The 24618-nt window shown below is 41.4% G+C and overlaps 2 protein-coding genes across 5 annotated transcripts in view; one reads left to right on the top strand and one right to left on the bottom strand.

The window, feature by feature from the left end:
- LOC132820484 (cytochrome b-245 heavy chain-like) overlaps window positions 1-13550 on the top strand; it is a 31316-nt gene extending 17766 nt beyond the window's left edge. The window contains exons 7-13 of the mRNA XM_060832678.1: window positions 2704-2833; window positions 4015-4107; window positions 5558-5808; window positions 7612-7774; window positions 8174-8320; window positions 8921-9045; window positions 10552-13550. Of these exons, the coding sequence (XP_060688661.1) occupies window positions 2704-2833; window positions 4015-4107; window positions 5558-5808; window positions 7612-7774; window positions 8174-8320; window positions 8921-9045; window positions 10552-10678 (1036 nt within the window). The 3' untranslated portion in view covers window positions 10679-13550. The remainder of the gene's footprint in view (window positions 1-2703; window positions 2834-4014; window positions 4108-5557; window positions 5809-7611; window positions 7775-8173; window positions 8321-8920; window positions 9046-10551) is intronic.
- An 8895-nt stretch (window positions 13551-22445) lies between these two features.
- The window catches only part of cstf2 (cleavage stimulation factor, 3' pre-RNA, subunit 2), a 68845-nt gene continuing 66672 nt past the window's right edge, over window positions 22446-24618 (bottom strand). For all 4 annotated transcript variants that reach the window (XM_060832672.1, XM_060832675.1, XM_060832671.1 and 1 more), the window contains one exon: window positions 22446-23218. The gene's annotated coding sequence lies outside the window, so the exon portion shown is untranslated. The remainder of the gene's footprint in view (window positions 23219-24618) is intronic.

Raw genomic sequence — 24618 nt, 5'->3', positions numbered from 1 at the left:
CTATTTGGATACAGAACTGGCTCAAAGGTAGAAGACAGGGTGGTGGTGGAGGGTTGTTTTTCAGACTGGAGGCCTGTGACCAGTGGAGTGCCTCAAGGATTGGTGCTGGGTCCACTACTTTTCATCATCTATATACATTTTTTGGATGTGAGCATGAGGTACAGTTAGTAAGTTTGCAGATGACACCAAAATTGGAGGTATAGTGGACCGTGAAGAAGGTTACTTCAGATTACGACAGGATCTTGATCAGATGAGCCAATGGGCTGAGGAGTGGCAGATGGAGATTAATTCAGATAATCTGCTGCATTTTGGGAAAGCAAATCTTAGCTCGACTTATACCATTAATGGTAAGGTCTTCGGGAGTGTTGCTGAACAAAGAGACCTTGGAGTGTGTGTTCGTAGCTCCTTGAAAGTCAAGTCGCAGGTAGATAGGATAGTAAAGAAGGTGTTTGGTATGCTTTCCTTTATCAGAGTATATAGTACAGGAGTTGGGAGGTCATGTTGCAGCTGTACAGGACATTGGTTTGGCCACTTTTGAAATATTGCGTGCAGTTCTGGTCTCCTTGGAAGGCTGCTGTGAAACCTGAAAGGGTTCAGAAAAGGATGTCGCCAAGGTTAGAGGATTTGAGCTACAGGAAGAGGTTGAATAGGCTGGGGCTGTTTTCCCTGGAGCGTCAGAGGTTGAGGGGTGACCTTATAGAGGCTTATAAAATCATGAGGGGCAAAGATAGAGTAAATATGCAAGGCCTTTTCCCTGGGGTGAGGGAGTCCAGAACTAGAGGGCATAGGTTTAGGGTGAGAAGGGGAAGATATAAAAGAGACCTAAGGGGCAACTTTTTCACCTAGAGGGTGGTAGGTATGGAATGAGCTGCCAGAGGAAGTGGTGGAGGCTGGTACAATTGCAACATTTAAAAGACATTTGGATGGGTATATCAATAGGAAGGGTTTGAAAGGATAAGGGCCAGGTGCTGGCAATTGGGGCATGATTGGGTTGGGATATCTGGTCAGCATGGACGAGTTGGACCGAAGGGTCTGTTTCCATGCTATACATCTCTATGAATCTATGTGGTCAACTCAGGAAATTAAATAGAGTATTGAATTGAAAGAAAAAGCATGTAATTCTACAAAGAGGATTGCCAAGTCAAAAGATTGGAGAGAATATGAAGAACAGCAAAGAATAATTAACAGATTTAAAGGTAGGAGAAATTAATATGAGGGAAAGCTGGTTGGAAACGTGAAAACAGACAGTAAGATTTTCTAAAGTATTTAAAAAGGGAATGAGTAAGTAAAAGTAAGGATTGATCCTCAAGAATGTTGTTCTGGAGTATTAATAATTGGAAAATAAGGAGCTGGTAGATGAATAGGAAAGATATTTGTCCTCTGCCTTCATTGTCAGACCTATAAATAACATCCAAGAAATAATTGCCAATCAGGGTGTGAAAGAGAGGTAGAATCTAAAAGTATTACAATGACCAGAAAAAGGGACTGAAAAAGAACTGAAAATTAACAAGTCCCTAGATCCCGATAGACTTCATGTTAGGTCTTAAAAGAAATCTTAGCAGGACTTATACACTTAATGGTAAGGTCCTAGGGAGTGTTGCTGAACAAAGAGACCTTGAAGTGCAGGTTCATAGCTCCTTGAAAGTGGAGTCGCAGGTAGATAGGATAGTGAAGAAGGCGTTTAGTATGCTTTCCTTTATTGGTCAGAATATTGAGTACAGGAGTTGGGAGGTCATGTTGCGGCTGTACAGGACATTGGTTAGGCCACTGTTGGAATATTGCGTGTAATTCTGGTCTCCTTCTTATCGGAAAGATGTTGTAAGACTTGAAAGGGTTCAGAAAAGATTTACAAGGATGTTGCCAGGATTGGAGGATTTGAGCTATAGGGAGAGGCTGAACAGGCTGGGGCTGTTTTCCCTGGAGCATCGGAGGCTGAGGGGTGACCTTATAGAAGTTTACAAAATTATGAGGGGTATGGATAGGGTAAATAGACAAAGTCTTTTCCCTGAGATTGGGGAGTCCAGAACTAGAGGACATAGGTTTAGGATGAGAGAAGAAAGATATAAAAGAGACCTAAGGGGCAACTTTTTCATACAGAGTATGGTACGTGTATGGAATGAGCTGCCAGAGGAAGTGGTGAAGGCTGTTACAATTGCAGCATTTAAGAGGCATTTGGATGGGTATATGAATAGGAAGGGTTTGGAGGGATATGGGTCGGGTGCTGGCAGGTGGGACTAGATTGGGTTGGGATATTTGGTCGGCATGGACAGGTTGGACCGAAGGGTCTGTTTCCGTGCTGTACATCTCTATGACTCTAAATGGCAGCTGAAATAGTAGATGTAGCTATGATCTTATTGAATAGCAGAACAAATTCAAGGGGCTGAATGGCTTCCTTGTGTCTTTATTTATATGTTTGCATCACACCTATGTTTGTGTCCAATCTCAATATGACAGAATTTATCACGTCAAATGGTTGTGTTAGTACAACGTTAATTAGTAATTCAAAAAGAAAACCCACAAACATATTTTGAAAAGTCTGTGTTGTCAAGATAGTTTTATTTGATGCTTTTAAAAAGAGTTACAACTATACAGTATTGTGGTTATATTCCGCGTGTATTTCGAACTTTACTTGCTGATTTGCTTCGTTTTCTGAGAATCATCTCTCTCATTTGTCCTTTAAATGAAGCATGCCTTTTCTTTTAGACGTATTGTTCGACGCCAGACTGCTGCCAGCATGGAGGTACACGATTTCACGTTCTGTCGTAATCGCACAGCGGAGTGGGGGAAAATCCCTGAATGTCCAATTCCTGTGTTTGAGGGAGGAGAGCCAATGGTGAGTATTTTTAAAATTATTTACTCATTTTCTCCTGCTCCTGAAGATCTTTCTACATCATGGCCATTCTACCGTGGGACAAAAGGTCAGGGAATGAATAAGATCCACCTGTCAGGGCAGAGCTATGAACTACAAAGTTAATTTGAATGATTCTTAATTATTATTTATTTTTCTCCCTGTGGGAAAGCTGTGCTCTGCAATGTCACAAAGGAGGCTAAAATAGCTTCCTACAAGCTGATGGGCAGGTTCATAAGATGTTCTCTGCTATCCTGTGGTCATGAAAAGGCTAGTTAAGAGTGCAGTATTCTTAGGCTGGGTTTATTGCTTCCTGAGGAGGCAAGGTGAGGGTTGGCTGGAAACTGGGAAACGGTGCTATGGGTTCTGCAATTTACCATTGGTGGGGGAGACATTGGCACACCTGTCTATGGTATAATTGAGGACTTCAATTGGTCAATTCATCGTGGCTTAAGGACCTCCTCTGATCATAGCAGGAGATGCAAACAGCAGATGAGCAGTCTACCAGGTTTCACAACATTGGTTGGTGGCTGGATAAAGGCTGGCCCTTCCATACCCCCAAGATGAACACATCACTGTGTTTTGCCACACTGCACCCAATTGATCCTGACTCCCCATATCCTTGTCCCCCTCTCCCAAACTTGCCTTCCTGGTCTTGATGTTACACCCACCCTAGCCTTCACTATTTTCATTTATAGCTCCATTACTGATTGTCATTGGCAGATGACAATAGTTCCAGCAGTGGCCACCGCTCCCAGTGGCGCTGCTGGGACCAAAGAGCTTCTGGGCATTTAACTGCCTGGCAGCATGTGGGAGGTGTGCTTCCTTCCCCATTGGTGGTGGGTGGGAGGTGGTTGTGGAAAGACTCAGTTTAGGCAAAGTAGCGAATTGGCTGTGGATGAACATGTAAAGTGGGAATGAGCTCAGCCCAAACATTTTCACCACTCTCTCCAGACCCCTGTTCAAACATATAATCCAGACCCTTTTGTGTGAGCTGATTGCTGAAAATTCCAGCACTCCGTTGACTACTTCATTTGTTCTGCTATTCAATATTTCATAGCTGTTTACCCCAACATCATCAATCACAATGGGCCTGTTGGTTGGGGAATTCACTGATATAACTGTTTAGCTGTTCTCTCTTTTTACAATTTGCTGCTGTTTTCCAGACTTGGAAGTGGGTGCTTGCGCCAATGATACTCTATGTCTTTGAGAGATTAATACGACTGTATCGATCGCAGCAGAGGGTGGTTGTCACTAAGGTAAACAAAAAAAGGCAGTATTATTTTTAAGGCATGATTGTGCAGCCACATTTTATTCCCAATAATTATTCTGGTAAACTATATCCACAGTATTTGGAAGTAAACTTTTCAAAAGTGATTAAGTTAGTTTCTCCAGACTTCCAACAGATGCATTTACACAATGGAATGAAAGAAAATATATTTTTTCAATTTACTTCATTTTCTGTTTAGTGCAAAACCTGCAATCACACCACTCCCCTCACCTCCATCCAAAGCCACCCAAGGGATTCTTCCACATCCGTCAGAAATTTACCTGTACCTCTACCAATGTCATCTACTGCATCCGTTGCACCCAGTGTGGTCTCCTCTATATCAGGGAGGCAGGACGCCTTCTTGCAGGTCGTTTCAGATAACATCTCTGGGACACCTGCACCCACCAACCCCACTGCTCTGTGGCTTAGCACTTCAATTCCCCCTCCCACTCCTTCAAGGATATGCAGGTGCTGAGCCTCCTCCACCACCAAACCATTACCACCCAACGCCTGGAGCAGGAACGCCTCATATTCTGCCTTGAGACCCTGCAACCACACGGGATAAATGTGGATCTCAACAGCTTCCTCATTTTCCCTTCACCCCACATTATCCCAGTTCCAAGCCTCCAACTCGGCACTGCCCTCTGTATCTGTTGATCACTCCCCCTTTCACCTATCACCTTCTCCCTCACCTTCATCCATCTGCCACTTTCTCAGCTACCTTCTCTCCAACCCCACACCCCTCCCATTTACCTCTCAGCTCCCCGGCCCACGAGCCTCATTCCTGTTGAAGGCTTATGCCTGAAACGTCGATTCTCCTGCTCCTCGGATGCTGCCCGGCCTGCTGTGCTTTTCCAGCACCACTCTCTCGACTCTGATCTGCAGTCTTCACTTTCTCTTTTTTTATGAATGTAACAGTATTCATATAGAGTCCCTCCCAGGCTCACAAATAATGCCAGCTTCTCAGAGGCGCTTGCATATGAGCCTGTGTCAGTTTTCTGTTCCTTTCTGTGCAGAGAGGCACACGTCATGAAGTTATAGAGCCATTTTATTTAAGTAGCCTTCAGAAGTCCCTTTCAGGATAATTGGTCAAGTAATTTAAGACTTGCAAACACTTGCCAGTCAGAACTCACTCACTGTGTCCAAATAAATTCAGACATTCAGTTCAAAAACAGTGACTGAGCCTTGTGACTGTGCATATTGTCAACAGTAGCCAAGGTCACCTTAAAAAAAAGTTACAACCATTTTAACATGTGGCTGAACTACTTTGGAATCTGACCACAGGCCTCTGTCATGCTGAATTTTTGCCACATTATGCTAATGAGATCTTTCTCATATCTAAGTGCTCAATGCCAATATCCTCACCTGGTTGAATAATATTTACCTGCATTAAATTTAAATCAATAATGTTTTTGGACTCACTCTAACTTATGTTCCAGGCTGTAGTTCACCCATCAAGAGTCCTCGAGTTGCAAATGCAGAAGAAGGGTTTTAAAATGGAAGTGGGACAATACATCTTTATCAACTGCGCATCCATCTCCCAGCTGGAGTGGCACCCCTTCACTCTGACCTCTGCCCCAGAAGAGGATTACTTCAGTGTTCATATTCGATCAGCCGGTGATTGGACAGATGGCATGTTTGAAGCATTTGGGGCCAGTAGAAAAGAGACATCGGAACAAGTACAACCAAGGTAGATTATAAATAATCACACAGCAAATGCAATCACATTATGCTGACAGCCAGAAAAGCTTACAAGCAGTGAATATGCGGTAATGCTGATGCATTTTAGATGTCATTTTCTTAACTTTTTGATACAAATTAAAACAGCTGCTCCATACATTAGCTGAAAATGTGTTGCTGGTCAAAGCACAGCAGGCCAGGCAGCATCTCAGGAATAGGGAATTCGACGTTTCGAGCATAAGCCCTTCATCAGGATGGGCTTATGCTCGAAACGTCGAATTCCCTAATCCTGAGATGCTGCCTGGCCTGCTGTGCTTTGACCAGCAACACATTTTCAGCTGTGATCTCCAGCATCTGCAGACCTAATTTTTTTGCTCCATACATTAGTATATTAAAGAAATAAGATCGAGTTTCACATAGAATTTCATAGTCTCCAGTTCATTTGACTCAGTTGGTCTACATATATACTAATGCTACATGGGAACTTCCCTCCATCCATCTTCATTTAAACCTGTCAGTATTCTCTACTACTTCCTCTTCAGTGCTTATCCAGCTTCCTCTTAATTTATCTCATCTCAACCACACCTTGTGAAGTATTTCTGGTAGTATCAACAGATGCTGGCAAATACAATGACTCTTTCATTTTTTCTAAGTTACTTTTGCTGCCTTAAGGGCAAAACAGAAAAGGGTTTTGGGCAATCTTACACCAGTTATTGTGATGGACATAAATTACAATAACTTCCAAACACCTTCAGCTGCAAGCACTGAAACATGCTTCAGTGCTGTACTCACACATGAAACTCAGTGCAAGGTGCTGACAAATTTACAGTCTCCATCTTTACTGATGCTCATTCAGTGTTCTTCCACGTTGCAACTTCTTGGCAGCCAGTTTCTGCACTGATATCACCAGGGTTCAGAAAAATAGGTAAAAACTGGGAACAGAAAATGTAACACTAAAGATAAATTTATTTGCAGCATTATTTTTGGATCTGCAGTTACTGGAAATCTGAAACAAAGAGAGAAATTGCTGGAGAAACTCAGATTTGGCAGCATCTGTGGAAACAAACCAGAGTCGATGTTTCAGGTTCAGTGATTCTTCTTCACAACTGGATATTTGAGTACAATTTAAATCGGGTCCATTCAGGAAATGAAGATTTTAATGGCAGATAACACAGTTACCTGCCCAAGTTAGTTTTAATAGGAGATTGGTTTAAGAGATTAGGAAGGTTCACTCCATCTTGTGAGGAGGGGGACAGTTGTGGAGTTAGGACTATTTGATCTCTTAAACATTAGGTCTTCTCCCGGTCACCATCTCTCACATGCCCTCTCACTCTCAACCAGTTATACTCTAAAGGATGTGTCAGCGATATTTTTGACCCTATTTATAAATCTTATGCCTAGAGAACTAGCTGAACTATAGAATAATCGAGGAATATTAGTAGCAGCCAAGAATAATCTACAGTCAGGCCATCTCATTATTCTCAGGCATGTATCCTAGTTGGTGTATTTTGGACACAAACTATTAACCAATATTTTGGAAATAGCTAGCATATTCATCAAGGTGAATAATGATACACTTATTGAGGTACTTTTTTCTCTTAGGAGACCCAGTTCATTTTGGAAATATCTTGTATTTCCAAGTAGCCTTATGGAAGTATGGAAGTGGATCTTTCCTATACCTGGGCAGAGATTAGATGACAAATTAGCTCAGGAATTCCTAGTAGAATAAACCGTTCCTGTTTAATTAAGTTTCTAAGAGATTTTGGATTAAAAGACATATACTTAATATTAACTATCATGCTTGTATCTGCAGTATTGCGGTGGATGGTCCTTTTGGTACAGCTAGTGAGGATGTCTTCCGATATGAAGTCAGTGTTCTTGTTGGAGCTGGCATTGGAGTGACTCCATTTGCATCCATTCTCAAGTCTATCTGGTACAAGTATGAGAAGTCTGATGCCGGATTACTGACAAAAAAGGTACATTTTGCTTTTGTCTTTTAAAACAGTGTTTCCCAGCCTTACCCTTCCTCTTCTCAATTTCCTTGCTTTCTTGGCCTAAAGACATTTGCTCTTTGACAGTCAACGTCAATAGCTACTCGACAGAAGTGATACAGTGTGGACCCAAGTCCCACCATCCATTTCCATTTATAAGAACTTTCCAACATGTTGCTCAGATCACACTGTGGATTGTTATTCTCTTCCAAATCATCCCCACTGCTGATGAGATGCGCAGAACTGTTTAGAAAGTGGGTGCTATGGTTCAATGGAGATTGTGAAGGAATTACTCAGAGAAAAGTGCAAATGAATGCCCATGTACGAATGTTGAAGTATTCTAGCTCTGCTTTGTGTAATGGTTGTCTCCCCATCTATTTTTAGATATATTTCTTCTGGATCTGTCGTGAGACCCAGGCATTCGAGTGGTTTGCTGACCTGCTCCGATCACTTGAGGGTCAAATGGAACAGTTGGGCAAGCATGACTTCCTCAGCTACAAACTCTACCTGACTGGCTGGGATAGTACACAGGTATTGTGTCTAAAGCCAAACAGTTAACAAATACCACATGTAAGGATCTAGCCATACTGCTTACCAATTACCAGGCACAGGCACAACACTATATTAGACCAGAACTATACTAGTAATAGGAATTCAATAACAATTAATTTTATACACACACACACACACACACACACACACACACACACACACACACACACACACACACACACACACACACACACGTATATATATCAAAAACTGCTTTCCAAAATTCATGGGACTCCAACCTTTGCCCTGGTTTCAAAATCAGATGTTAAGAGCTGATATCTTTAGTTAATGCGATGCTACCTTTTGTGAAGTAGCAACAATGGAGGGGTCAAAACTCTGTGTAAAGAAAAATCCAATTTCTTGGTTTGTTCTCAGAAGTCAGTCAAAGGTGGGGTTTCAATCCAGAATCCCTCCACAGGTTAGTGAAGGATCATGGCAACAGACCTCTACTGAAACTCTTAAACCTGGACATGCTGCTGTGTAGAAAGAGGAAAGGGAGTTTTCATTTAACTGTTGACTATTTATTTACTTCAACACTACGTCAAGTTCTCTTTTTGTTTCACATCTTTGCTCTCACAGGCCACTCATGTCAAGGTACACATCGATAAAGAGACTGATGTGGTGACTGGACTCAAACAGAAAACATACTATGGCAGACCCAACTGGGACAAAGAGTTTCAGGCAATTGCACAAACTCACCCCAAGTAAGTGGGAAACCAGAAAAAATCTTTTAGTCAATAATTATCCAGTATCCCCCAGGATTGTTTCTTTGTTATTTAATTATGATATTTGCTGTAAAGGATTTTACATTAAAACCTATAATTCTTTATAGATGGATAGCAGAAACATTTATAATTTGGAGTTCCGTACATATCTATGCGACATACCATTCCAGTTCAGGAATGAGTGTAGCAAGGCTGTTCCCGCACAGCTTGTCAGAACTGAATGATTCATCAGGAGGTCAGTGAGACCGACTGTGGATTAGAAAGTGAAAAGAGTAAGAATGACCATGAGCAAAAGAATTACCAGAGATGAGACTTCATTGAGCTGGTGAAAGTGACCAAATGTGAGGGGTGGCCATGAGCTTGGATCACTAAATACTAAACATGCTAAGAAATCGTGTCATCACTTATGGTGAAACTGGGTTATGGTGGAATTGAAAGGTAAACTCTGAATAACAGGGAATGATGAGCCACAGTGTAGTACTAAAATATCTTTTTTTTAAAAAAGAAACACTTATAATTTTATTATTAATTTTAAAAAGATGACCTGAGGAACACTGTACATCAGTGCCGTATTGTGCTCTATTTTAAAGAGAATCATGTCCAGGCATGCATTGAGTTTTTATTTCTAGCTCCAATGCCAAACAGACATACAGGATGACAAATCATTATCTTTACAAGGATGCAGAACAAAGTGTTGGAAATCCTGGGACAAGGGTTTGACACTCTCCATCTGGGGACAAGGGTTTGATCCTGTAAGGTTGGAGGGTCTGAAGGCGTAAATGAGGCGTTCTTCCTCCAGACATCGGGTGGTTAGGCTTTGGTGATGGACCTGCTTGGAGTTGGAGGGGGAGTTTGCTGTGGTTTCTTTTCCACCCTTTCCAAATGGCAAATGGTTAAATTTAAATTCAATAAAAATCTGGACTAAGAAGTTCATCTAATGGTGACCCTCTAACCACTGTCGATAGTTGTTAAAAAAAAACCCATCTGGCTCACTGATGTCTTTAAGGGAAGGAAATCCACCATCACCGCTGACTCCAGACCCGCAGCAAACTGGTTGACTCTTAGTTGGCCTCCGTGCAATTAGTGATGAACAAAACATAATTGCTGGCTTGGCCAGAAGTGTCCTCATCCAATGAACAATTTTTAAAAAGTGCACAATCCTCCAAATAAATCAAAATCTAAACAAATCTCGGGTTGAAAAAACGTAATGAAAACACAAGAAGGGGGCAACTGGAGAATGGAAATAAGGAATTCTGGACATCGACTGTTTTATGTTTGTCAGTTCCAGGGAAGAACAGACCAATACCCCAAGGGGCAGATCTCAATGCTCAAACTGCTGGAAGATTAACAACTGAAATGTCAATTTAGCTCCTCTCCACATACGCAAATAATCTCAACAGAATTAACATCTGAATTGCAGAGCTGAATGACATTGTGCTGAAGTAAAAGATGCAACAAATAACTTTTGAATTTGTACCTTTGCAGAACAACTGTTGGCGTCTTCCTGTGTGGCCCCCAACCTCTGGCTAAAGCTTTAGAACAATGCTCAAACAAATACTCCGAGGTCAACCCCTTGGGAGTCCATTTCCATTTCAACAAGGAAAATTTCTAAGAATCAAGGAACAGATCAAATAACTGGAAGAACAATAGAGAGACAATGCTTATTTTTGTAACGCATTCTCCTCCCTCAACAGTCCTGAAGGTGTGGCATTATGTTCTGATTTCAGAGAAGTACTTCATCTTTAAATGCATTGGATATAGAGACTGGAATTCTTCAAACTGTAAATATTCCCCATTCATTGTAATGAATTGGGGAATCAAGGAATAGAGGAGATATTCAGAATGCTCAAAGAAATTTGTTACTGTGGATTATATACATACTAAAAATATTATTTCTTTTTTTAATTATGTATTTTCAGTCATACTGTTTAATTGAAATGCATGAAATTCAAAATTACAAATTGTCATCAAAGCTTTCCTTAGGGAAGTCAAATCTGAGTATCGCTGTTCTGTCCACAATGCAACGAGTGCCAGATCATGTCCTAGCACTGTGGCAATGCAACCAACTACGTATGCCTCAGAATCTAGAGTGACAACTGCGAAGGTGACAATGAGCTGTTTGTGATGTTCAAATATGTTGTAAAGAATTGGTACCTTTTAAAACAAACGGCTTACTCAAATTGTCATTAGCTGCAGATCCAACTTTATAATAGGCTGCTGTCTACCCAATGCCTACAACTCAAAATGTAATTAATTTAAAAATAATTAATATTTTTAAGTCTTAAACAAGAACCACAGATATGTTAGTGATCCCTGATGCAAATCCTACTCTATCAGGAAATATTATTCATCTAACAAGTATGACAAGCTTAAGTAGACTGGGTGAAAGGGTGCTCATAATGGATCCTTGTTACAATGATTTGAGGAGGTGGTTAAAATTGGCTATAGATTTTGATTTGGCTTCTTCAAAATTTAAGTTTAGAATAAGTGTAGGAAAGCAGGAAATGCACTAAAATTAGATGGGAATGGCATTGGGAATTGTCTTTAGACAAAACCTGTTATATAGACTCAAAAGAATAGCTTGCTCTCTCTCTATGGGTGCTGTCTGTCTCCAGCATTTTTTTCAATAAATTCAGGGCACTGGTCAATTTTGAAGTTAACTTAAACTCAAACCAAATATTATTTTGGCTGAGTGGCTATAGACTTTTCCTGAAGTGAAAAGGATGAGTGTTCAAACTTCATTCCAGAATTTGAACATGTAGCCAAAGCTGACAAATCAATGCAGTACTGAGGTAGAATTTTATAGGGGTCTGAGCACTGTGGTCTGTGGTGAGATGTGGCAAAACTAGGCAAGAAGTCCAGTGAAGCCCATCTCAACGGAGGGAACAATTCACACCATCTTTTATGCAAACAGCAAACTGAGATTCTCATGATACTAGATATTAAGCAATAGGGATTATTGCTTGTTAAACGTGTTTCTATTTGCATAACTCACCTAATTCATATTAAGCCTCCCATCTGACCAAACTTGCCAAACAAGTTTGACATTGGGAAAACTCAAAAATAAATCCAGAGCATGTAGCTGCCAGATTTAGCTCACTGCTTGTTGTAAATGACATCCATGTCGCCTATGACCATATCACAGGCCAAGGTATCATCAATGGACACCAGTCTCACACACAGGCCTGGCCCACAGACATTGGCATTTGTGAAGCCCTCACAACCATTCTGGGATTTCTTTGAAGCATTGGTACTGATTGATATTGAAAGGTTACAGCAGAGACACATTGTGCACAGGCATCCAGCTTACAGACTGGACATGGCTGTACCTCAGGACTGCTCACTTTCTATCTGAGGGCTCGCATGTGACAGAAACTAAGAATGGGGCTGGGAGAGGGGGGAGTGCATTGGCACGGTACTGAGCCTCAGCAGATTAATCTCTAGCAATGGCGCCTTCATTCTGGGGAAGGGCAGAGTACAATTGTGAAGGAGGGCAGAAGGATGTACAGTGTGAAGGTGGGGGTGGGGGGACGTCAATGGTAAGGTATGGCTGGGAAGGGTGTAATGCTGGGCAGGGCAAAGTCATCCATGGTCAGGAGCAGCTTGGGTTTAGTGGTGAAATTGGCAGATGAGGGTGGTGGAAGCAGTATATACACACCAGGCACAGTCACCTCATATACCAGGCAGCTGGGGATGAAGGGTAAACATGAACACAGCAAGCCAGATAACATCAGGTGGAGAAGTCAATGCTCCAGGCATACTTCTGCACCTCCTGATGCTGCCTGGCTTGCTGTGTTCATCCAGCCTCCTGCCTGTCTACTTTCGATTCAAGCATCTGCAATTTTTTTGTCTCTAACTGGGGATGAACGGTAGGCAGTCATAGGCACGTGCAAATGGGTTGGATGGGGATTTGGAGAAGTGGGCTTGACAGGGTGGGATGTGGATGCCTGCGGGCTGTGGAAAGCTCAGGCTGCAGCTGGAAGCTACTAGAAGTTGTCACCTTCAGTTGTGCTGGAAATTGAATTCAACAACTGCCATAGCAGGATTCAAACCCACCTCCCCAGGAAATTAATGGAGTTTGTGGATTAACAGTCCAGTGATAATACACTAGGCCATTGCCTCCCCAAAGTTTGTCCATCTACACAGCAACCTTTTAAAAAATGGTGCAGTTACAAGTGATGGCAGTGTTACAGTGGATTACCAGTCAGGGGTGAGTTGTTCTGGGAAGATGGGGATGGAATTGGATATGTGGGACATCATGGGATGAGGTAGGTAATTGGTAAGATAGGATGATAAAAGTTACTTGGTCTCGCTTTGAAAAACCCTCCAAAATGCCTTGAAGCAATTTGGACATCGCTAAAGAAATTTGAATTTCAGCTCTCTATCTGTCAGAAATGATGTCTAATTGAAGCTGTACCTGCCTATTTTACTGGCCAAGAAACAGCCCTTGATCAATACCATCAATAAAGAGATTGTCTGACTAACTTGGCGTTTGCTATTTATGTAATGGCTGTTGTATTTGCTTAAATTACACCAACTGTCACACTTCAAAAGAAATTAACTATAAATGAACTGCTTCAAGAAATCAAGATTGTGAAACTTATATTAACGCAAACTTTTTTAAAAAAGACTGCCCACTTAAATCACAAATTACTGGATGAAAAACCTGCACAGCAACTAGTTTATCCACACCTTTTCAAATGTTACACGTTTGTTGTTTTAAGTTATGTTAACAGTAGAACAGAAAGTTGCAAGGATTCAATTATACAAAACTGAGTTGAGACCAGTCAACAGGATGCAACTTCATTTTCTTTCCAACTACTCACATGTTCCATACCAGGGCACCCAGAAACCTCTGCAATGTTTCTTCATTTAAATAATCTACGACCAGTCTCCTCTTCTCAGAGTGTATGCACCAATTTTTCTATTAGTGTCCCCAATTTTTTGCCTACTCTCTTTACCAACACCCCTTTACCTCCTCTTGACAAATTACCATTCTCCTGATCTTGGTGCCAGTAGAAAATTTAGTTGTCGTACGTTTGGAAGAGATGAAGGGGAAATTGGAAGACAATATAAGAACTTTAAGAACAGAGCCCTTCTGGACCAGGAACTGATGCTGCTCAGCAAACAGGTAATAGATGAACAGAACTTGGTGCAAATTAAGATATGAGCAGATAATAGCAAGTTTTGAGAAGATTTGTAGCTCAGGTTATGGTATTCCTAGAATACCCAGGATACGAGAATTCCTAGAAGCATAACAATCCAACCGACCTTGATTAACTTGGACTCCAGTTACCACCCTCTGAGAAAAAGAGCTGGAAATGACATCACAACAACAAATGACATCATCAACCCAAGGAAACCTAAATGTATCAATAGAAAGCGGGTCATTAACACCAGTGCTTCACTGGAATCTCACTGATGATATTATCTAGTATGGTGATGAAACATCTGAAAATGAACCTTCCAGCTCAGCGAGCAAACGTATACCCATGAGCAGATAATATTGGTGACCAACCCAGATTTCATTTTAAAAAAAGATGTTCCAATTTCAAGCAAAAATTAGATATAATTACTGACAAATGAATGATTTTATTGTCACATAGTAGCAGTCAATTCAAGCACCAACCATTACTGACAAACTGTTGACTGTTAGCTATACAATTTATAGTACAGGCCAAACAGTAAGCTGAAGAAAGCGACGTTTTTTGCTTGACCTAGCAACTCATCATCATGAACATGTGCTATTCCACACATATAGATACAGTAAAACAAAAACTTGTTTTTCCAATCAGAAGTTTCAATTTGTTGAAATCAAGATTGTGAAACTTATATTAACGCAAGCTTTTTTTAAAAAGACTGCCCACTTCAGCAGTAGGATATCAATTATAAAATTGAGTTATTGGGGGGAGCACTAGTACTTTCTAAGAAAATGCAAACTTTTTTTGTTTCAAAATCAAATAGCAATTTTTACCCTTTCTTGGTTCAAATTATTTCTTTGCAGTTTGTGCTAATCTTTTGTTTGTTCATGTCATCATCTTCCCAGAAAGTTAACAGTCATCGACCTCCATCTCTATATGTCCTGTGCTGCCCTTATACATTTTGCAATGGTCAACAATATATCTGTCATTCACTTTCACCTTTGTTTCTCTCTCCTACATTTCCACCAATCTTCCCTCTCTGAAAGCTGCCAATCTACAGTCTGTTCCAATGATGTAACTGAAGTATAACATCAAAGAGAAAGAGGTGTAATACTTCAAATTTCCTCTTTACTCCAGCCATTTCTAGCACTTCCTCATTAATCTTCTTGTCCAAACAGAATCCAAAAATATCACATCCACTGGTTCTCCCTTATCTATTCCACTGGTTACATCTTCAAAGAACGCCAGTAGATTTGTGAAATGTGATTTGCCTTTCAATCCTGTGCTGGTTTTGTCCAATAATAGACGAGCATTATCTGTATGCTACTGTTAAGCTAATCAGTCTGTAATTCTGCTTTTTCCCTCTTACTCCCTCTTTTAAATAGAGTTACATGTGCCAACCACCAGTCAGTAGGAACTGCTCCAAAGTTTGCAATGTCAGAAGATGGCCTCCAGTGCATCCAATATTCCCAGCCAATTTCCTTTGGTAACTCTGGGACGTAGGTTATCAGGCCCTGGTGATTTGTCAGCCTTAAACCCAACTGATTTCCCCAGCACCATGTCCTTACTCGTACTGATTTCCTTCAAATCCATTCTCTCATTAGTTCCTTGGTTCTCAAATATTACTAAGATGTTATTTGTGCCATCTTTTTTGAAAACAGAACCAAACTACATGCTTAAATTCTCTGCCATTTCATTGGTGCTCATTATAATTTCAGCTTCTGATTGTAAGGGACTTACAGTTGTCTTTACGAATTGTTTTCTCCTTACACATTGCATAGCATCCAGACTAGAATAGCTGGTTCTCTGGTTTGGTTCTTCAACGTATTTTTCTAAAAACCCATCATGCACACGCTTCAGGAAATCCTTCACCACAATACCATTGCTAGTTTAGCTTGTCCAGTCAATGTGCAAAATAAGGTCACATGATTACAGTTGCACCCTTATTGCATGCATTCCTGATTTCTTATTTAATGCCTTCCTTTACATCTCCACTACATAAACATAAACCCCAACAATGCTTTGTCCCTCTTGGCGCTTTTTTTTCACCTTATATAGACTTCACATCATGATTTTTCAAGGTTATGTTGACACTCTTAAGATTCAGATCAAGATTCTTTGATACGAACAAATCCTTCAATCGGATTAAATTGGTCTTGGTTGCATCCTACAGAGATATGCCATCTACCTTTAAAGGACATACTCAATGTCATATTATGGCATGTGACTGAATGACATAAATGCCTCAGCCTCCATCTTACTGGGTTCTCTTGCAGCATAACACACTTAGGAAAGTTTGCTTCAGTATGTCAGAATTATTTCACTTAAGTCAAGAAAGGCAAATGATTGTCATGTATAAATGTAGATACCTTTTAGTACTATGTGCCCTGGTATATTTTATTGAGATATGTCTCCTGATTAAACTTAAAAACATAAGCCATAAGTATTAAGTTAGCCTGGAGCTGTGCTGTGTAGAGGAATAAGACAGGGCTATTTTCTGGGTCTGCAGATTGGAAGAAGAAAAAATGGCCCTTGGTGGAGTGATATGCTCTTGTTGTCGGATATGGGAGTTTAGGGAGAGTTTACGTGATACTGAGGATTATATCTGCAATAAATGCCGTTGGTTGTGAATCTATCAGATTGAATGGAATGGTTGGAACAACAGTTAGAGGCAATGAGGAATTTACAAGCGCAAGAAGGAAGAAAAGTCACAGATACAGTCACATAGATGGGTTAACTCTAGGAAAGGTAAGCGAGGCAGGCAAGTAGTGCAGGAGTCTTCTGTGGCTATCCCCATTTCAAACAAGTATGCTGCTTTGGAAAATGTAGAGAATGATGGATTCTCAGGGGAATGTAACACGAAAAGCCAAGTTTCTGGTATTGACACTGGCTATAATGTAAGTAGGGGGTACGTTAGGTTCCAAGAGATCAATTGTGTTAGAGGACTCTCTAGTCTGAGGCACAGACAGACATTTCTGTGGCCAGCAGCGAAAAATCAGAATAGTGTGTTGCTTTCCTGATGCCAGGATCAAGGATGTCTCAGAGAAAGTGCAGAATGTTCTCAACTGGGAGAGGGCCTGGTAGGAGGTCATTGCATACATTGGAACCAATGACATAGGAAGGGAAAAGGATGAGATTCTGAAGGAAGAACACAGAAAGTTAGGCAGGAATTTAAAAAGAGGTCCTCAAGAGTAGTAATATCAGGATTATTCCCAGTGCTACGAGCTAGTGAGGGCAGGAATAGGAGGATAAAGCAGATGAATGCTGAGGAGCAGGAGCAGGGGAGAAGGGTTCACATTTTTGGAACATTGAAATCTCTTCTGGTATAGAAGTAACCTGTACAAGAAGGACAGATTGCACTTAAATTGGAAGGGGACGAATATACTGGCAGGGATTTTGCTAGAGCTGCTCACGAGAATTTAAATTGGTAAGCTGGTGGGGTGGGACGCAGGGAGAGAGTGAGGAAAGAGATCAATCTGATGTTGTGGTTCTGTTCGCCGAGCTGGAAGTTTTTGCTGCAAACGTTTCGTTCCCTGGCTAGGGAACATCGTCTGTGCTATTGGAGCCTCCTGTGAAGCGCTGCTTTGATGTTTCTTCCGGTATTTATAGTGGTTTGTTCTTGCCGCTTCTGGGTGTCAGTTTCAGCTGTAGTAGTTTGGATGTGGGGTCCAGGTCGATGTGTCTGTTGATGGATGTTCTTGCCGCTTCCGGGTGTCAGTTTCAGCTGTAGTGGTTTGTATATGGGGTCCAGGTCCATGTGTCTGTTAATGGAGTTTGTGGATGAATGCCATGCCTCTAGGAATTCCCTGGCTGTTCTCTGTCTGGCTTGTCCTATGATGGTAGTGTTTTCCCAGTCAAATTCATGTTCCTGGTTGTCTGAGTGTATGGCTACTAGGGATAGCTGGTCGTGTCGTTTTGTGGCTAGCTGATGTTCATGGATGCGGATTGTTAGCTGTCTTCCTGTTTGTCCTATATAGTGTTTTGTGCAGTCCTTGCATGGTATTTTGTAAACTACGTTAGTTTGGCTCGTGCTGGCTATTGGGTCCTTTATTCTAGTGAGTTGTTGTCTGAGTGTGGAAGTTGGCTTGTGTCCTAAGGGTCGCAGTAGTCTGGCTGTCAGTTCTGAGACGCTCCTGACGTATGGTAGTGTGGCTAGTCCTTTTGGTTGTGGCATGTCCTCGTTCCGTGGTCTATCTCTTAGGCATCTGGTGATAAAGTTGCGTGGGTATCCGTTTTTGGCGAATACCTTGTATAGGTGTTCCTCTTCCTCTTTTCGCAGTTCTGGTGTACTGCAGTGTGTTGTGGCTCTTTTGAATAGTGTCCTGATGCAGCTTCGTTTGTGTGTGTTGGGGTGGTTACTTTCATAGTTTAGGACTTGGTCTGTGTGTGTTGGTTTCCTGTGTACCCTTGTGGTGAATTCTCCGTTGGGTGTTCTCTCTACTAACACGTCTAGGAATGCGAGTTGGCTATCCTTTTCCTCTTCTCTCGTGAATCGCATTCCTGTGAGTGTGGCGTTGATGATTCGGTGTGTTTTTTCTATTTCTGTGTTTTTGATGATTACAAAGGTGTCATCGACGTACCTGATCCAGAGTTTGGGTTGGATTTGTGGTAGGGCTGTATGTTCTAACCTTTGCATAACTGCCTCTGCTATGAGTCCCGAGATTGGTGATCCCATGGGTGTTCCGTTGATTTGTTCGTATATCTGATTGTTGAATGTGAAGTGTGTGGTGAGGCACAGGTCTAGTAGTTTAAGTATGCCGTCCTTGTTGATAGGTTCGGCCTCCTGTGTTCTGTTATGTATGTCCAGTAGGTTGGCTATTGTTTCTCTGGCTAGGGTTTTGTCAATTGATGTGAACAGTGCCATCACGTCGAATGATACCATGGTTTCTTCTTTGTCTATGTGTGTATTCCTGATGATGTCCAAGAATTCCTGTGTTGATCATATGGAGTGTTTGGATCCGCTGACTAGGTGTTTCAGTTTTTGTTGTAGTTCTTTGGCCAGTTTGTATGCTGGTGTCCCTGGTAGCGATACTACGGGTCTGAGTGGGATGTCTGGTTTGTGTACTTTGGGTAGTCCGTAGAATCTGGGGGTGTTGTTGCTTTCAGGTTTCATTCTTTGCTGGTCCGCTTTGGTTATTTGTCCGTTTTTTTGTAGATTCCTTAGTGTGTTGATTATTCTATTGGTGAGTTGTGGTGTGGGGTCGGAATCCTTCATTTGGTAGGTGTTGGTGTCTGCGAGTAGTTGTTGTGCTTTATTGATGTAGTCTGATTTATTTAAGATGACCGTCATTCTGCCTTTACCTGCCGGTAGTAGATCTTCAACCAGACTTTAGATCAATCTGAGACTGGTACAGTTGGTAAAAGAAGCGAGCCAGTCAGGAACAAAACAGAGAACAAGGTGGAACTGATAAATTAAACTGCATTTATTTCAATGCAAGGTGCCTAACATGGAAGGCAGATGAACTCAGGGCATGGTTAGGAACATGGGACTGGGATAATAGTAGTTACAGAAACATGGCTCAGGGATGGATAGGACTGACAGCTTAATGTTCCAGGATACAAATGCTACAGGAAGGACAGAAAGGAAGGCAGGAAAGGGAGTTACGTTTTTGATAAGGGTTAGCATAACAGCTACACTGAGGGAAGATTTTCCCAGAAATACATCCAAGTTATTTGGGTTGAACTGAGAAATAAGAAAGGGATGATCATCATATTGGGATTGTACTTTAGACCCCAAATAGTCAGAAGCAAATTGAGAAGCAAATTTGTAAAGAGTTCTCAGTTATCTGTAAGAATAATAGGGTGGTTATAGTGGGGGACTTTAACTTTCCAAACATAGACTGGGACTGCCATTGTGTTTAAATGGAGACTGATTTGTTAAGCACTTAAAAGAAAATTTTCTGATTCAGTATATGGATGTACCTACTAGACCCCTAATAATCAGAGGGAAATTGAGAAACAAATTTGTAAGATGTTCACAAATAAAGGGACGGCTGGAAAATGGGAAGCCTTCAGAAATGAGATAATGCAAGTCGAGAGACAGTATATTCCTGTTAGGGTGAAAGGAAAGGCTAGATAAGTGTAGGGAATGCTGGATGATTGAAGAAATTGAGGGTTTGGTTAAGAAAAAGAAAGAAGCATATGTCAGGTATAGACAGGATAGATTGAATGAATTCTTAGAAGAGTGAAAAGGCAGTAGGAGTATACTGAAGAGAGAAATCAAGAGGGCAAAAAGGGGACATGAGATAGCACGGCAAATAGAGTTAAGGAGAATCCAAAGGGTTTTCACAAATACATTAAGGACAAAAGTGTAACTGTAGGGAGAAAATAAGGCCCTTCAAAGGCAGTAAAGCAGCCTTTGTGTGGAGCTGCAGGAGATGGGGGAAAATACTAAATAGGTACTTTGCATCAGTGTTTACTGTGGAAAAGGACATGAAAGATATAGAATGTAGGGAAATAGATGGTGACATCTTGAAAAATGTCCATATTACAGGGGAGGAAGCACTGGATGTCTTGAAACACATGAAAGTTGATAAATTCTCAGGACCTGATCAGCTGTGCCCTAGAACTCTGTAGGAAGCTAAGGAAGTGATCACTGGGCCTCTTGCTGAGATATTTGCATCATCAATAGTCAGAAGTGAGATGCCGGAAGACCGGAAGTTGGCTAACATGATGGCACTGTTTAAGAGATGTGGTAAGATCTGGTAGTGAGCAAGTTGCTGGAGAGGATCCTGAGGGACAGGATGTACATGTATTTGGAAAAGAAAGGACTGATTAGGGATAGTCAACATTGCTTTGTCCATGTGAAATCATATCTCACAAACTTGATTCAGGTTTTTGGAGAAGTAACAAAGAGGATTGATGAGGGCAGAGCAGTAGGTGTGATCAATATGGACTTAAGTAAGGCATTCAACAAGGTTCCCCATGGGAGACTGATTAGCAAGGTTAGATCTCATGGAATACAAGGAGAACTAGCCATTTGGGTACAGAACTGGCTCAAAGGTAGAAGACAGAGGGTGATAGTGGAGGGATGCTTTTCAAACTGGAGGCCTGTGACCAGTGGAGTGCTGGGTCCACTTTTTTTTAATCATTTTTATAAATGACTTGGATATAAGCATAGTTTTGTAGGTGCAGTGGACAGTGAAGAAGGATACATCAGATTACAACAGGATCTTGACCAGATGGGGCAATGGGCTGAAAAGTGACAAATTGAGTTTAATTTAGATAAATGTGAGATGCTGCATTTTGGGAAAGCAAATTTTAGCAGGACTTATATACTTAATGGTAAGGTCCTAGGGAGTGTTGCTGAACAAAAAGACCTTTGAGTGCAGGTTCAAATCTCCTTGAAAGTGGAGTCGCAGGTATATAGGATAGTGAAGGTGGTGTTTGGCATCCTTTCCTTTATTGGTCAGAGCATTGAGTACAGGAATTAGGAGGTATGGTACAGCTGTACAGGACATTGGTTAGACTGCCTTTGGAGTACTGCATGCTATTCTAGTCTCCTTCCTATTGGAAAGATGCTGTGAAACTTGAAAGGGTTCAGAAAAGATTTACAAGGATGTTGCCAGGGTTGGAGGATTTGAGATATAGGTGGAGGCTGAACAGACTGGGGCTGTTTTCCCTGGTGCATTGGTGGCTGAGGGGTGACCTTATAGAGGTTTACAAAATCATGAGGGGCATGGATAGAATAAATAGACAAAGTCTGTTCCCTGGGGTCGGGGAGTCCAGAACTAGAGGGCATAGGTTTAGGGTGACAGGATAAAGATATGAGAGAGACTTAAGGGGTAACGTTTTCACACAGACGGTGGTATGTATATGGAATGAGCTGCCAGAGGAATTAATGGAGGCTAGTACAATTGCAACATTTAAAAGGCTTTTGGATGTGTATATGAATAGGAAGGGTTTGGAGGGATATGGACCGGGTGCTGGTAGGTGGGACTAGATTGGGTTGGGATATCTGGTCGGCATGGACGGGTTGGACCAAAAGGTCTGTTTCCGTGCTGTACATCTCTATGACTGTAAGTACCGTATCATGATAGGTAAAGATCATCAGCTATCACATCAGCCTTGGCTTCCTCAATTCCTTCAGATCTCAATCGCATCTCCCACTTTCCCATTCAGGCTATGAAATCTTACTCAAGGCATAAACACTGGATTGATGATAAAGCATCTTCAAATCTGTAAGCGTACTCTGCATACTATTAAGAATGGAAAAAAAAAGAGTCTGAACACTGAGGCGAGCTTTGATTCATTTTTATGTAAAAATTGCTGCAGAAACATCACTTTTCTCCAACATACTCAACAACAAATGAGAACTCAACTGGATTTTACTGCCAAGATACATTTGGCATCCTCAAACGATATGGCCGATGTGTGTGTGTGTGCGTGTGTGAGAGAAAGAGTGAGACACAGGGTGAGAGTGAGAGCAAAAGAGATCAAGAAACAAACAATGCAACTGTAAGATTCTCAACGCTAACATGCAGTGGAATCATATGGTAAAGCAGTACATCTTTACCAAAGGCTGTGGGAGTTCACAAGGAAATGGACCTTGAAGCAGGGAGGAAACAATCAGGACCACTTGAATGTGCACTGCTTTTCAAATTAAACCAGGTCTGAATGATGGTTCTTCCCTTAGTATAATGCCTGGCTTCCTGATCATTTCAAAACTTAACACCTTGAAGCAGCCAGTAATTATTCTCTAGTTTCCTCTTTCAAATGGAAAATAATTTCAACCACTACAGAATGAACAAAAACTGCAAATCCTATAAATATGGTCTCTTTTCACTTCCTCCCATTAAATTTTTTTGATGCATTTTTACAGAGAGTTCACCAATTTAGGAAACAGTGTTTCCATTTTATGACGACAGTCCTTTGGATTGTTTTCTCTCCTTCAGTACGTTGAAGCAAATAAAGATGATGACTAAAGGACTCCCTGGTGATAAGCTGCCACTGTAATGGGTAACCAGGAAAACTGAGACTTCTCCAGATGCAGGCAACCCATAAAATGCATTCTGAAAGAGAGAGAGAAAAAAAGACATTCAGACTCTTATCAGCAACAGCTAAAAGACAGGTAGCAAGTGCATCTCAATCAAATTAGACAATACACACAAAAAACAATTATTTTCTGTTTAACATTTACTCTACTCCCAGTTTTGGCTTCTGAAGTATAGAATTTGACTCCTAAAATAGAGTTGAACATTATGAGTGCCTCATTTTACATTGAAATATAAGAAATATAGAAAATGGGCACAGAGACATCTTGAAGTGAGGTGGTGCTGGGAATGTGTTGGTGAAGGGGTATACTTCGGGATGAACTGACAGGCAGGATGGTGGAGGCGGATAGGGCAGAAACAGGATGTAAGAGGAGGGAGCCACTGAAAAGCAAGTGATGCTAAGTGGGAAAGGGAACAGACAGGAAGGGACGTACAGAGTAAAACATCAAGTACTTCTGCAAAAGGGACAGAAATGTGGTGGGAAGGGGAGGCTTGGAATGAATGCGTTAAGGTGCTCTGTTGTTTCAAATTCAGAAGTAAACATAATCAGATTACAGCCTTTACCACAATCACTGCTGTTGATTCCTCCCAGGAATGAGACAGGTATCACTGGTTTTTCTGCTTGAGCAAGTCCCTAATTAGAGATGCATTCTCCTCAATCAGGGTACAATTCTTTGCTGCTTCTGCCTCTGACCGCACCATTATATTTTATGTTTCACCATAATCACTCCATGGGCTTATCTGTTCCTCCATGGTTTGCTTCGCTTTGCCTTTGTTGAGGGGGTTTAAGTGTTGCCGAGGCTGCCGGCTTTGTAGGGTCCTTTTTGCTGTGTAATTATTTCAATATATTGAATGCAGGCAAGACAGTATGGGTTTAATTCAGAGAGTTCCAGCCGTAGCGAAGTTACCCCAGAAAGGTTAGATCAAGAACCTACTGAAACTCCTGGACAACTAAAAAAACTGACCCACCAAATTATTACACATATCTCCAGCTATATTTTGCCCCAGTCCCCTTCTTCTCACCTCTAAACAGGCCATCTTAGTTGCAATTTTCTCACTTGGTGCCGTGGCATCCTAATCCTGCACTCAACTTATATCTTACCTTTTCACAGAAGGTATCAACGTGGTTCTCTGTGCTGTCGGACATTTAAATCATAGAATATTGCAACTAACATGTGAAAAAGGGAACATGGTTTCACTTCCCCTGACTCATGCAACAGAAGGGACCTGCTATATTTAAGGTTGGCTCCACAGATCTAAAGGAACCGCAATAGGAATCTACTGCCAGAAATGCAGAGCTTGGAAATCCTGGCCAATGCCGTTCTTTCGCAGCGAGTTATGCAGGATCCGCAGGTCTGAATGAAATGAACTACATACTCCGGAAAAAAATAAACTTGCAGAACTATATTTTTTACTGA

Source organism: Hemiscyllium ocellatum, chromosome 11 (genome assembly GCF_020745735.1).
Source record: "Hemiscyllium ocellatum isolate sHemOce1 chromosome 11, sHemOce1.pat.X.cur, whole genome shotgun sequence".
Taxonomy (NCBI): domain Eukaryota; kingdom Metazoa; phylum Chordata; class Chondrichthyes; order Orectolobiformes; family Hemiscylliidae; genus Hemiscyllium; species Hemiscyllium ocellatum.
Note: the sequence above shows the minus strand (reverse complement) of the source record. Positions and strands in the feature narration are given on the sequence as shown.